Source organism: Falco punctatus (assembly GCF_963210335.1).
Source record: "Falco punctatus genome assembly, chromosome: 4".
Lineage (NCBI taxonomy): Eukaryota > Metazoa > Chordata > Aves > Falconiformes > Falconidae > Falco > Falco punctatus.
This window is the reverse complement of record NC_137583.1, coordinates 85848749-85863736: the sequence shown is the minus strand read 5'-3', so window position 1 is coordinate 85863736 and position 14988 is coordinate 85848749. Positions and strand designations below refer to the sequence as shown.

At 45.7% G+C, this 14988-nt stretch overlaps 1 protein-coding gene across 3 annotated transcripts in view; it reads left to right on the top strand.

Moving 5' to 3' along the window:
• Positions 1 to 8145: 8145 nt before the first annotated feature.
• Positions 8146 to 14988, top strand: part of TPK1 (thiamin pyrophosphokinase 1) — a 314750-nt gene continuing 307907 nt past the window's right edge. The window contains exon 1 of one of the 3 annotated variants that reach the window (XM_080386111.1): positions 8146 to 9444. In XM_080386111.1, the coding sequence (XP_080242237.1) occupies positions 9402 to 9444 (43 nt within the window). In that variant the 5' untranslated portion in view covers positions 8146 to 9401. The remainder of the gene's footprint in view (positions 9445 to 14988) is intronic. The other 2 variants (XM_080386108.1, XM_080386110.1) reach the window with 2 other exon arrangements.

Here is a 14988-nt window from a genome sequence, read left to right as displayed (position 1 = left end):
TCCCACATTAAAAATCTTTAGGAAAGAGTTTTGTCGGGAGTCAGCAATTTCCTCCTCCCCATGAAGAAGTTCAGCTTTTCTTGGGATACACCATTTGCAGTATATAGCCTCAAGTGTAACACAGATTTCTTCGGCTTAGCATCTTAAGTAGGTGATATTTGCAAGAGTATTCCCTTCTCCACTTCTTGCCAAGGCAGGAAATAATATTAATCAGTTTTCCTAAATTCATTCTGCTCCATTATTTCAGGTAGGAGGGCCCATGGGAAGGCAAGGTTAGAACTCAACAGAAGGGAAGCAAAACTTAGGGAGCAGCACAGAGGAAAAGAAAGGAATGAGGAAAGAAATATTAAAATGAGAGAAAATAAGACTAAAGGAATCACACAAAGTATAGAGAACCTGATCAGTAGTGGTGTTCAGGCAAAGTATTAATTTTAAGCCCTTTAAAGCTTAAATACTTTGGAGCATTGAGCTAAAGGAATTGCCTAAATACAAAGTTGCACTAGTTTAAATAAAAACTGTCAGGTACATAGCCCAATGCTAATTAAACCAGTACAGTTTGGCATTTCAAAATATACTGATTTAAGACCTTGGCTATGCTTGTGAATTTATCCCAGTCTACAAAACAGATTTCACAAGTAAAATTAATAAGCAAGTGTAAGCCAGGCAAAAATGCATGGCATGTTTCCACCAGGAGTGCTTTGGACATGACAAACTTTGGTTTACAAATGAACACGTGCTAACATCAACCTACAACAAAGTTGACCAGAATTACACTATCCTTTGGTACTTCTGCTGTTGCAAGGTCTGCCAAAGCTTGCTGTTAGGCTTGGCTTCCCCTTCTGGCTTCTGTCCCACTTGCCACTTTTGCAACACAAAGGGAGAGAATACCCTTGAGCTCTGTGCTAGCAACTTCAGCCATGGGTTCCTTTTTCCAGCTCTGCTGTCAACCTCCAGTCCTTTATGCTTTGTAGGCAGAACCTTGGAATGCGAATAATGTTGCCTTAGTGATCACACTCCCATGACTGGGCTGCTACATACCGAATCTCAATGTGAAACATTTTTCTCATTTGTATTTGGATATCATGGTGAGAAACTTCTTAGCAAGGTCCCCGATAGACTCAGAATATTCCTGCAGTAGAAGCCTGGGTGTGACTTGGCACCACTGGGGAGGTGGTAACTTCAGCGATGGCCAAGGGGATGAAAACATCTGAAATGGCACCAAGCAAATGTGATGGGCATTGTGGCACAATTTGTTAAAGGGAAGGCAATGAGAAGCAGAGGTTCTGCAGGAGTAGAAATCTGCTGCATGTTTCATCAAATGCATAAGCAGCCCAGCTGGATATGGTAGTCTGTCTGAAAATGTAGGAGAAGAATTTTCTAAGGTGATGAGATGCCAAAGGATGAATGCAATCAACTACAGCAAAAATCTCATAGGGTACTAATCTGCACTTAAGGCACTTTGAAAATCTGACCTTAAGTCTTAAGTAAGTGGCTGTCTTCTCCTGAAGTAGGTACCCTCCCTGCCACCCCCCACCCCCCAAAAAAAGTAACTTGGTAAGTTTGTTCAATGCTGAACATATCTTCTAGAAATTACTTTTTACATATCACACTGGGTTTTGTGCATGGAGTAGCTTAATGAACAGGAATACTCTTTGTTTAAAATTCTAGGCATTTTTAAGCAAATGCGAAATGTATAATGCCTTTGCACATTCTTAGACTGCACATATTTTTATTAACATATTTAAGATACATGCAGGATCACAGATAACAAAATTGATGTCGGCATTTTACATTTGATGTGCATACCACTTTAAAATTAAGCTCATTAAAGATAATAGAATGATCCATTGGCAGGCCTTCAGCTGCAGACCGAGAGGTGACAGGCTATTTGGTGAACAATTTACTGAGTGTCTTACTCTCCCCTCCTTCTTAACCATGGGCATTGTAAGTTCATTCTATTAACCTTAATAGGTTTGCTTTCAAAGTGTTTTACTCTGAAGATTTAAACGTGAACTCTGTTGTACGTCAGCCAGCAGCTAACTTAAGGAACTAAACTAGAAGATGCGATATATTTATCTATGTGCACATTTGTATGTATGTCCACAAATAGTAGCATCTAATGCACATGAAGCAATGATGTACTGTGCCCTGCATGATGCTCTTTGCTGTAGGTGTTTCATTGTTCCATAGGATCTCTTAGGAATTTTTTTTCTCAATTAAAGAAGCATTAATGGCAGGCATCTCCAGCTAGCGAGTGTCTTTGCATGCACTAGTTGATAAAAGGTTGTGCAAGTGAGAGCAGCTTGTTTTCCTCACTAACAACTAAAGCAGATGTACCTGAGGGCTGCCCTCTGCCCCAGCAGGGCGTTTTTTAATCTCCAACTGGGACCCAAAACCAGAATTAGCAAGTAAGTCGTAATAGATTTAACATTTGAGCTGAGGGCAGGCTCAGGCAGCTTTGTTCAGACTAATGGGACAGAATAACAGCCATTATGTTTTCTCTGTTGCTGCCTTTTAAACTGCTTATCAGATAGCCCTGCTGCCACTTAACAAAGACACCAGGCAGCTGGGTGCCTCCCATCATTTCCAGGCCAGAGATCCCTCAGAGTGCCTTCCCCTCAGAGTGACACCAGCCCTGACAGATTTAGGTCCTTGCAGGACTCAGCATTTCTTCCCTTACTTTGAAGAGTTAAATCAGGGGTCCTCAAACTACGGCCCGCGGGCCAGATACTGCCCCCCAGGGTCCTCAATCCGCCCCCGGTATTTACGGACACCCTCGCCGGGGGTTGAGGGGGGGGAAACCAAGCAGCCGCAGATGACTGCCTGCCACTTCATCCGTGCACCAGCCCCCTGTTTAAAAAGTTTGAGGACCCCTGAGTTAAAGCAATGGCTTGGAGAAGTCAATACAGCTGGCCAGGTCAGCTATCAGTGGCCCCAGTTCTCATCACCCTGGCAGTCATGACCACGGAGAACACCCTATGGGCTTGGCCAAACTTAGCCCAGCCACAACACAAGCAGCACTAATGATTCGTGAGCAGGAGCTAGCCTGCTCTTACCCTGAGACACTATTCACCTTCTGCTCTCCACAGCCTTAGGTTTATGTTGACGGCCCTGCGTGCTCAAATGACTGCAGGTAAAGGTTGCCCTCTGCAGTTTTCCAAGACCACTTCATTCCCATAGGACAAGGATGAGGACCTGGCAGACCATCACAAGGCTACTACAATTTACATTCTCTCGTTCTGAATGCAGTGGTACATGGACATGGCCGGAGACGCAGGGAAGTAGTCATGGCACCTCAGCATCCCATGCCATCCCGGTTGCGCTCACATCCAGCCCAAATGCATGATACTCATTTGCCAAATGCTGCCTCCTGGTGCCACTTACTGAGAGAGCTATCTATGCTTGTAGGAGCAGTGCAGTTAGCAACGCTCAGGGTACAGGCATCGAGAACTAAAAACTAATGCATTTTTTGGTGCTGTGGAATGCACTTTCATGAGAAACTGGACTGTGACGGAGATATGGTCCTGAGAGGAAAACGCAGAGTTATTCTCCACCTTGGCTGTCCCACACTAAGAAGACAATGAGTCCCTGTACATGCCAGACAAAATAAGACAATCCTTCCAGGCAGAAGAGGGTGCAGCATCTCACTGGATTGTTCCTACTTCCTAACGCTTCTTGTACTGCTGGGACACCACAGTGAAGGCCTCTCTGAAACTTGTAGCCAGGATGGTCAAATAGCTTGCCCAACATCTCAGCAATCTGCACAGCTTCTTCACCCCACAAAGCCAAGAACAGAATTAGACTGACAGTCCCTGTTTACCATTGTCCATAGTAACTTGATAGCAGTTGATCTGATGAAAATTCCTTACTTCTAAAAGTTACCACTTCAATACACAATCCTCTTTGTAAAGTTTACCTTTCATCCATCTTCATGACAGAATACAGTTGATGGTCATAATAAATCTTCTTCTCAATTTGTATAGAATTTATTGATAAACAAATGCCATCTGTCTATTCATTAGCGATACAGATTTACTTCTATTTGGTTGTTAATCTCAGGTTGATTTAAAAGTGTGAGTATACCTCGTTGGTGCCATTATACAGATGAGGAAACAAAGGCATAGAATGCTACAAACCAGACGTCTCAAAGGTAAGTTAGTTCCTAAGTCATTTTATGTGTTTGAGGATATGGATCCATGTGGTTTGATTCTGTCTCCACATGCCAGTAATAGAGCATGAATTAAAACTCAGGTCTTCTGAACGCAGTGTCTTGCCTGGTGAGCCACAGGATTATTATACCACTATTTTCTTCTGCTTTACTGTATGACCTCATATAATTCATAAGGTTTATCTCCAGCCTGCTCTGCACCACTACACAGACAGACTACTTAATACTATATTTTTTTACCATATTATAATACCTTCAGGACTTGAAACAAATGTGAAGTTGGCTCTATTAACTGTTCCAGGACCTGGAATTGGAGAGTGTGTTACATTCTGTCTGCCTGTGTATGCTGGTGAGTATTTGCAGGTCGTTTGGGGGGGCTTTTTTTCCCCTGAATGATTGTACCTTTCAAATTGGTGTTTGAGTTTTAAGGAGGTTGTGGGGACTTAAATTGTTGGCACAGGAGAATTGCAAGGATATAATGTCTATAATAAAGTATCCCATTTATCTACTGATGCCTGCATTTTTTGAATTATAAAGCACTTAGGGATGTTCAGACAATCAGACCGCTGAGCTAGCTAAACATTCCCAACCTTATTATTCTGCATAAATACTGGAATAGGTACCAGAATGAACCATCCCAGCCTGCTAGGTTGAACTCTGGGTTCGTTTTATAATATAAAGTGAAGATGTGGAGAGAAGGAGAAAATATTCTTAGCATTTACACATTGCATGAATCCTGATTGCCAGCTTGTACAGACTGTTCTGTTTTAGCAATAAAATTGGAATAACAGGAGGAACAAATGCCCCCTACTTTAGAAGCAGCTTGTTGCAGACATCACCAAAAGGGACCTCAAAAAGCACTCAGGTGGTTTGGATTCTACATACTTTCCAATCAAAAGGCTTCAGATACACATTGCCAATCACTGAAATCTGCTATAGTTTTCCAACAGTACTGAAAGTACTTGTCAGTCAAGCACAGAGATATGATTCCTATTCTGGTGGAGGATGGCAGAAGGGAAGGAGCAAAAAAGAAAGATGAAATGATCATGTCTGGCGTTACCAGATCAATCTGACTTTGTCCTGAGGGAAAGGCATTATGCTGTGAACGCTAGAGATAGGTCCTATCATTTTGTTGGACATAGTCCTTAAATACGTCTAGCCTTTCAGTTTCAACTAGATTGGGCTATTTGAAACAAGGAAAAAAAATCAGAAAGTAATTAATGCTACTGTCTGTTACCCTCGGCCATATATCTGTACCGGGATATGCAGAGGCTGACCATCCTAAGGAAGCACAGCAAACCCTGCAGGCTTTAGCCCTGTTGCATAAATCCCATTTAAATCTCCTTGTAGTTCATGTTGACTTCCCTATTCTTTTCTTGCTAAGTCCCAGGAGATGTTCTAGGTAAATAAAAGCTGCTGCCCTCCTAATCACCCTTCAACTGTCCCCATCTGATTGGCTTTAGTCATGCTGAAGTGCAGTGCTATGCACATCATAACTGTGCTCTGTAGAAGCTGCTCAACTGGCAGCTTCTCTGATAGTTTTTCTAAAAAGGAGGAAGCTATCTGGAGTCTAGTAAGAATAATTTTTACATATAAAAATATATAGAGAGATATAAAATAATATATATCAATTGCAGTTTCTCTGTACACGGACCAGCCATAAAGTCTGTACAAAATTAATGGAAAGCATATCAGGTGTGAGGTATGACTGGCTGGCTAGTTACCAGAGGAAGTTTAAAAGGTCTGAACACTCCCTCAACCTTTCCTGCCAATCATTCAGAAACTTCCTCTGTCAGACAGCCTCATCTGTCACTCAGGAACTACACCTACTTGCCTGTTTATTTTCTCACTTAGGGTTGAGGTCACTTGCCCTCTGTTTAGCTAATCAGAGGAGACAGCAGTAATCAAAGCACAAGATCAGTGCTCTGGGGATGTCTTTCTTGAATAGCCTCTCTGCACATTCCTCTGCAAACCTTTCAAAGGAATGTAGGCATATGCAACCAGAGGAAAATAACAGGGGAGAAGGCTTTTGTTTGGTTTGAGATTCAGCTAAAGGAAAGAAATATTGCTGAATCTTATATACTACCTGGAAGAGCAGGGGTAGTATCTACTGAGGAATTTCCCATACGTGACAGGAAAAAAACCTGTCACTAGCCCATTAAGTTGTAGCCCTTCATAGGAAAATTCAACTGATGGCTTAGCATGGAGGTAAAGTGCAAAAAGTAGGTGAAAGTGCTTATTTTTCAAAAAAGTAAATCAGCCTCCTGACTGCTTATTGTCCCTAAGGGACTATCCATACAAGAACATGCCAGGCTGAGTAGAGTTACTCATTTTGCCTCTCTGAAACTTTCTCTACTAGATACCTTTGTTAAGCTCTGCAAAACAGTATTAAATAGTTGTCAGGTCCTGCCTTAGAGATCAGTGCATTTCAGCATCAACTGAAGCTATTCCTGTGGAGCTGACTGTTAAAAAGAGCTTTATGCTGCAGATGAGAGGTTCACACCTGAAATAAAAGGCAGTGAAAGAAAGCCAGAGTTCAGGGAAAGAAAGCGCATCTGACCTGTTTGCCCCTTGCCGAGCTGTGGAGCAGACGGCAGCTTGCCCTAGCCTGCAGACCCTTGTGCATCTTGGAAGGATTTAAAGAATACCAGTGCCGCGCTGCTCTCTCGAAACTGATTTCTCTTTGTAATGCTATTGTTGTGATGAATCATGCTTTGCTATGATTAACAGAGGTACAATTACTTTTTTTGCAGCAGTGCCTGTAAAGGATTGCCTGGAACCCTAGGACTGACAGAGGTGGGAAAAGCATCTTGACTGATATGAAGACAGCGGAGAGACTGAAGTTGTTGCATTTACAGAAGAAAGTAAATGTTGTAAAGGAGCAAAGAAGAACAGGAGGAGGAAGGCTTGTAAGTGAATACTGGCAGTAAGGGGGCCCTGACCGAGATGGACCTTCCCCCAGAAGAGGTATGGCTGTTCTCACGTATAAGAAGCCACTGCTGCTTATCAGCAACTACTTGTACCAGATGGTACCCCTCCAAGAAGAAATTAAACACAAAGTTTACACACATACTGACAGACACTGAAGAAAAATAAGCTATGCTGGAGAAGGCTTTAGTAATTTTACCAGGCAGTAGGAAAGTGCCTGGCAAAATTGAAAGAGGGAGAACTAGAAAACGGTTAATTACGAGAGGGAGAGCACAGGCCAACTGCATGGTGGTCCCCATGAGGGGACAGCACCTTACCTGCTACCTGGAAGAGCAGGTGTAATATTTACTGAGGAACATCCCATGCCTGACAGGAAAAAACTGTTGCTAGCTCTCTTCTTGGGAGGAAGGGCAAAGCTTCTCCTTCCCAATGCTGGTTGTTCTTAAGGAGTGATGCTGAGATGATACAAGCCTTTGTATTGATATGATACAAACCTAATCACCTTTGAAACTCGAGTTCTCAGTGGAGAGGGAAGAAAACTTTCAAATACCACAAAAGTGAAACAAAACCTTTTCTATTCCTATAGTGTAAATGGCGGTAATCTCTCGCTGCCCTTAGGATCTTTTGTTTCCCAACAACCTCTCATTTCTGTCAGTCTCCGTAGACTAAAATTGCTTGTTAGAGCGTAACCTCTTGCAGGTGGCAGGGCAGCTGCTGGGGAAGGTCCGGGCGGGACCCGCAGCCCAACACCTCCAGCCAAGGAGCCTGCTGTCGTCACACTGAGCCCACCCAAATCCTGTTGATCCAGCGGGAATCCGAGCAGCGGGGCGTCCCGCCAGAGCGCCAACCGGCTGTCGCCGCCTCTTTCCCGAACTGCTCTAAAGCCAGCGCCTGCGGTGGCGGCCCGCCGCGGGGTGCCCCGGCGTGTGTGTCTCAGCGGGGGGTGCCTCGGGGGGGGGGGGGGGGCGGGGGGCGTTGGGCCGGCGCTGCCATGGCCGGCGGCGCTGGGCGCGCTGCGCTCCTCTGCTGCCCTCTGCCGCCGCCGTGCCCGGGCTGCGGGGGGGAAGCCCTGGGGGAGCGGTGGGGTAGGCGCGGAGGCAAGGGGGGAGCCCCCAGGGGTGGGGTTTGGGTGTAAAAGCTCGACTCCAGTGCTCCCTGCACAAGTCTAACAGGCGTGACGCATTTCGCGCTCGAAAATGAACGTCCCAGTTAAGCGGCTGCGGGCGGTTAGAAACCAGCAAGTTTTGCGATGACCGTAAAACACTTTCAGTTAAAAGTTCAGCTGCGGCCCAAACGCCGCCATGGCCCCGCCCGGCCTCGCCGAGGGGGGAGAAACGGGCCGCTCCCTGAGGGCCCGCGGGCCCCAGGCCGTGCCCAGCGCTGCAGCTGCAGTTCTCCCAGCTGCAGGTTAGGGTTTTTTCCGGTTTCAATGGGCTGAAAGCTATTAACTTCTATTTTGAGTGAGCTGTTCCATTACGGGCTCTCAAAGCAGAACGCTTCCAGCACAGGCAGCGACTCGTGGGGTTTGTTTTCTTTTTTATGACGGTGTTTATCACTCTTTGCCGTAAGGAACCCCTCCGAACGCTAGATAACGTTTAATAAACAGGAAGTCCTCTGCGGCCGCTTTTTTAATAAAAAAAAAAAAGAAAAGAGGCCACGGTGCCACGTTCTTCGCCCGGCAGCTGCCCTTCGCGGCCTCTCCACACGCAGTGGTGACAATGCCGGCATCGCTCAGGTCTCGGAAGCCCGGGGGGGGGAAAGGTAACGCGCCGGACGGCGGAGCACAGCCAGTCCCGTCCCCCCGCCACCCGTCCCCTCAGGCCCCGCAGCCGGCGTGGTGCAGCCTACCCGCCCGTCCGCTCCGCCTCAGCGTAGCTCCTCCCGCCCCGGCGGCCAATCAGCGAGGGCAGGGCTCAGGCCGCTCCCTCCCGCCCCGCCTTCCCGCTGCTGAATCCACCGCCGAGCAACGGATGGCGGCGGCCATCGATTCTCTCGGTTTACCTTCCCTCCCCAGCCGCTCGCCGCCCGGTTAGACGCGCCACCCCGGGGGCGGGCGGGAGGACGCATGGTTAGCACCACTATCTGCCGCCTGCTCGCTAGGGCGCGGCGCCCTGCGGAGGCTGTTCCTCAGAGAGGAGGGAAAGGGGTACCGCTAATCCCCGACTGCCGCCGCCCCCCCTCTCCCCCCATCCCGGTCCCAGTAGTCCTGGTCCCGGTGCCCGCCGCGCTGAGGTGAGCCGTGAGGCTCGGGGCTCCTCCGTGCTTTGTCAGTGTGCCCGCCCCACGATTAGGGCGGCCCGGGGCCATGGAGCGCGCTTTCACGCCGCTGGACTGCCTCCTGCCCGCCGGTATGGTACCTCCCGCCGCCGCCCCCCGCCGCGGGGAGGGGGCTCTCCCGGGGGCAGCTCCGCTGGGAGCGGGACGGCTGTGCCTCCCGCCCGGTAACGCCGCTGAGCGCTGCAGCCGCCCCCCCCCCCCCGCGCCGCCGCCACTCGGGCGCGCTGGGTCCTAAAGCCCCGCGCTCTGGCCGTGTGCGGGGCCGCTGCCTCGGCGTGAGGGACTGCCCGGCCGGGCACGGGTGCGCCGCGCTGAGCCTGCCTTCTGTTATAAATATACCCATTTATTAGCGAGTTTACCCCTTGGGAGTTAAAGTCGGTATTTGAAATTTCCACCCCGTTGGGTTTACTGGGTATCTTCCCTCCGCTTCCTTCGGTTTCCCTGGGTGGGCTGGGCCCCCTTGGCCTTCCGAGGTGCTGACCCTTCTGCCTTTGGGCTCTTCCCGGCAGGCACCCCCTGCACCCCGCTTGCCTCTTTGCTTCGGTAAGGCAAAGCTCTGGGGGATGTCAGGGGGATTTTATTTGTTGGGTCCCCCCCTCCCCAAGATGTTCTTGAGTGTTCTAATTTGGTGTATTATTTCTGAAACCTGAGAGGCGGGCGTTATTAATGTGTATCATTATTCGTCATCTCTGCAAAGGGTAGAGCGCCTGCAGCCAGCACAGGTTCATGCAAGTAGCTTGTGTGCTGCTGAGAGCAGGCTTAGGCTTCCTCGGAGGCCTATGCAGCATCTAATTCGGTAGGGCCCAATTTGCTATGCAGTGATGCTGTTCTAAACAGTAAATATTTTACCTTTCTATAACGTGATCTTAAAGCTGCATAAAAATCATTTTGGCATAGCAGCTGAGCACTGCTCTTTTCTGCCCTGTTCTGGCACTGAGGCTTAAGCTGCCATGGTGATGTATATATTGTTATTTATTTACTAGTAGGATCTGGAGGAGGGGAAGAGTGTAACAGAATGTACACCTTCAATAATTAAATACATTTTTATAGCTAGCAGTTCAAGACCATGTTTAAATTCCTTCCGGTAGTCTTATTTTGTTGAAATCACGTTTTGCTCTAGTTTAAAAAACCAAAAAACTTCCTCAGGGTATATTCAAAGCTAGTAACAGGTAAAGCTGTACTCAAGGTATTCCTGCCAGAAATGTACATGTGATTCTGTGCATGTGTATGCATCATTGCTTTGCGTAGAAAGAGGGAATGAGCCTGAAGGTGAGATTTTAATGGGTTAGCTTTGATTCATCGCAGTGTGATGTCCTCTTGTGTGAAATGAGGAATAACCTTACTAAGTATATAGTAAGGTGAGACAAAAAAAGTACCTTAAGAATTTATCCCTGGGAAAGAACAGGCACTGCTATTTATATTCTGAGATAGTTGTTTTTGATAGGCATTTGTATGATATTAAGCCTACCTTATATCCCCAGTTTCCAGGAGCTAGCTGTCTGTCAGGTGATTTTGTTGTGTTTGTTCCACACATACCACACCCCCCCACCCCACCCCGCTTTGGTTACGTCTGATTAGAGTTGAAGATTTGAGATGTTTGGTCACGGTTTTTAGATGACCCACAGCCTTTTCAGACCAGAGGCTTCAGCTGGGTGTCAGGTTGCCAACGCCTTCTGAAGAAATGGCTGCTACAAGTATATGAATCGACTTGGTTATGCAGGATAGCATGCCTGTGAAATACACAGTGGTACTGCATCTGGATCTTTGTCAGCATTACATTCGTTAGCGGCATTTCCAGTTGGTTTATCCTGGTCAAAGTATGCAAGGGGGAGTCGATGTATTTGGTGATTCCACAGTTTTAAATCTGGTATCCCGCTTGGGGGACTCAGAAATAAGGTTTTCAAAACTGCAAAGGTGAAATGAGGCTCCCAGTTTCTCCTTGAGGAAGTACCAGTATGTACCATCTGTTTGCTTCAATGGGATATGTATTTAAGTATCCAAATATTATAAAGCTAATCTGTGTAGAACATGATGCTTCTTGGAGGTGAGATCTGAGGTTACAAATTAAGCCCTTGCGAGGACATTGGAGTACTATGGACCTTGTCCCCTTGCCTTCAATAATATGAATGAACAGCTATGTATATAATGTTTCTGGTTGCTTTCTAAAGCCCTATGTAAACACAGTAGCACATCATGGTGGGGAGAACATGAAAGACTTATCAGCTATGTTTGGAGCTTATTAGTTACTTTATTTTTCATTTTGAAGGTGTTCAGAAATGATGCTGATATATATGCAGGATAAAATAAAACACAGGGTCAAGAGCCTAATAATAGGTACCTGAGTTGGAATTTCAGCACCACTTGCACCTTGGTAATTTTAGTTGGTGTAGTTAGAGTGAGTTCTTACTGAGAGTACGTGTCTCCCTGTATAGCACCTGATTGAGGTCCAAGTAGTAGGTGTTTGAGAACTGCTGTGCTAACTAACATGCTCAGGGACTTTGAACATTATTCAGTCAAACAGCCGGAGCACAGCTGAAAATCACCATGCTACAGTCACAAAGCTGTGCTGTGAGCTTCAGAACTGTGTTGGTTTGCTTAAAGTAGTTTAGAATGGGTAATGAGGTAATATTTAAAGTGGGATCGAGCTCTGAATTTGTTTTACGTACTGAGACAAATGTATTTTTATTTTCTCATGAAATGAGACTGTTAAAAAGGCTCACAGGATTCCACCCTGAAGTCCTGTATGCTACGGTGAAAGGGTCAGGCAGAAGCTTCGCAGGTTGAAGCTGTGATGCTGCTGTTGTTGAAGCCTTATATTGGTGTGGCACTACGGCCTGTGAATCATGACAAGAGTAGCTTTGTTTCTTCTGGAGCATCCTTTGACAGACTAGGCATTTCCCTCCTGCTGTTTCTACCAGTCTCTTGTACTATCATTGCCTCCTGCTGCTTGTCCCAGACTGTGCTGCAGGCACCTTTTCAAAGCGACAAGTGTTTATAATTTATTTTAATACCATGAACTGTAGGAGTTGGGTGTGCTGTGCTTGTGACTGTTTAACAGTGGAAGTGCTGTAGCATCCTCTAACAAGGTTGCCCCTGAATACCACTTGAGACTTTTAGAAGGGCAGGGTGCCAGTTTACTAAGCTCACAGGAGATGTTTTACATTGTGTGCCATAACATGGCCTGGCTTCTCGCTCATCTCCAAGTGTGATTAGTGATTCTTTGCCTTACACAGTCCTTGAAGCGCAGCTCATTATTGGCTTTATCAAGTGGAGTGATGCAGAAGGAGGATATCCTCCTCAGTTTATAATCCAACAGCTCCCAATAGGAGCATTTTGTCTTGTTACAGCAGAGGGACTGCAAAGAAACAGCAGATCTGGTCCTTCTGCTCTCTTCTGTGCCTTGCAGGGGGTTTGTTGGAGCCAAGCTGCCTATGCCTGGCAGGGAGCCTGTGCTGCCAGTGAGTGTTGGTTCCCTTCTGTCCCCACCTCTCTGCACCCTGAGTCCTGTGACCAAACGTGCTCCTGAGCTATGCTGTGTCAAAGGTGGTTAAGACCTGGTCCACTGAGAAGAGGGTGTGCTAGCTTCATCTCACTGAAGCAAGGTCATCTATATGTCATGAGAGACGGAACCACAAGAAATAGGACAAAGCCTGCTTCAGAATTATGTGGAAATATATAGTTGTCTCTTTGTGCAAAGGGACTATAAAATTCTGCATTGAATTTAAAGCAAAGAGAACAAGAGGAAGACACAATACGCTGTGAATGCTCTTCCATCATTCCACAAGCTTGATTGTCTTTACTTGCTTTACTATATGTCTTCTCCTGGAAATGTTACTGACTGTAAACAAGTAACCTCTGAAAGGATTATATCACTGCATTCCTTTTTAAATGCCTGGGGCTTGAAATTCTTCCTTAATGTTCCCTTTTCTCTCACACTAAGGATTGAAAGTTATTTGTAAAACACTGATGTGTTTGCCATTCACTGAATGACTTCCATCCTGCTCTAAGTGCCAACAGCCATCTAAATGTCCCTTCATGAGAGATGTGCATGGCCTCTATAATGCATTATCTTGCAGTCTAATGCACAGAATTGTGGCAGATATAAAGACAGTCGTGGGGTTAGGAAATCAACCTGATGGTGTCTGTCAGCTGTTGAACATTAAAGGCATATGGGAAGGGGTGGAGTCCCAGGCTGTTAGATAGGTCTGTGATTTTACAGGCTTTGTGCCACTGTCCTAGGGTCAGAGTAGTGGTTTTCAGGTGAATCAGATCATTCAAAAGCTGTGATTGAGTTCACCTAATTTGAAAAACGTTAGGGGGGGTGTCAGTCCTTTAAGACTACTTCAGGAGTTCTTCAATGAAATTAGTGAACCCTTCCGTGTGGCTGTTATACTGTTCTGTCTTTTCAATTGAAACACATTTAAAATGCTTTTTTTACATGAGTGTTGCTGACCTGCTCTTCATTTCATGTAAGTAGTAACACCATTCATTTAGTTACCTGAGTTGCCTTAGCTTGTTTTTGAAGTAGTTCTAAATATTCAGCCTCAGACCCTGCTGCTTGCTAATCTGCTGTGCTGGGTCAGCAGTTGTTCTGTAAGCATTACTGTATAGATTACTTACAGGTGCACTTACAACTGAAGTATTACAGACTGTATTTACCAGGCATAATCATTGTTAACCTCACCACTTCCTTTTAGTTCTTTGCTTTCACACTTACAGCTTGTGGAGTTCTTTATCTTTTTTTTTTTTTTTTATGCAGGTGTGTTATTTGGAGCAGGGCAGCAAGTAATCTTTAACCATTCGAGCTAATAGGAAAATGAATATACATTAATATTGTTGCACGTGCACATACACACAGAACCCTCTTTTGAAGTAAGTTGAAAATGAAGCCAGTTGCTGTTTGTGTGGATGATAGATTCTCATTTTCTGTGGTGTCAGTGCACCAATAGTTCCGTATCTTGCAGTCACTAATAGGGCATAGTTGATTTGTTGGATGGGAATATAATGGTGGAGGGGATTGAGGTGATCTTAACACCCCACCACCACAACCCCCAAAAAAACCCCAAAACAAACAAAAAACTCTCCACAAAAAACCTGCCAGAGTATAAGCAATAATGACATCACTGGAGCTTCTGAGGCAAAAACTTGCATTTGTTGCTGCTTGCACAAAGAGTAAAGCACTGAGATAAATTCCTTTTGGAAGGTCCTGTTATTTCCCGTCAGTTGAGGCTTTCAAGAGCAGCTTACACAGAGTTCTGTAAGGAGTCACTTAGGTGTAGCAGATTGAGCATTAAAGCTAGGAGATACACTAGCTGGCCTCCTGTAGTCTCTTCTTTTCCCTCTTTGGTGGTTTTGTTTGTTTGTTTTCCCTTCTGTCCTGTGATTTAACATCAGATAAAGAGATGGGAAATACATTTATTCTAGACCTCAAAATGTTCCATGTTGTTTGTATCCAGTTAAATGTGTGCAGAACTGCTGAAAACCCTTTAAACTTGTTAGCGTTTAAAGAGCAAAATATTAATCTTGAAACAGTACAAGAGGTCAAGGAAAATAATGGACTTTAAGGTTATGCTTTTTCTTTACTGCATTTTCCTTGCATGTCTCCGGTCGGCTCT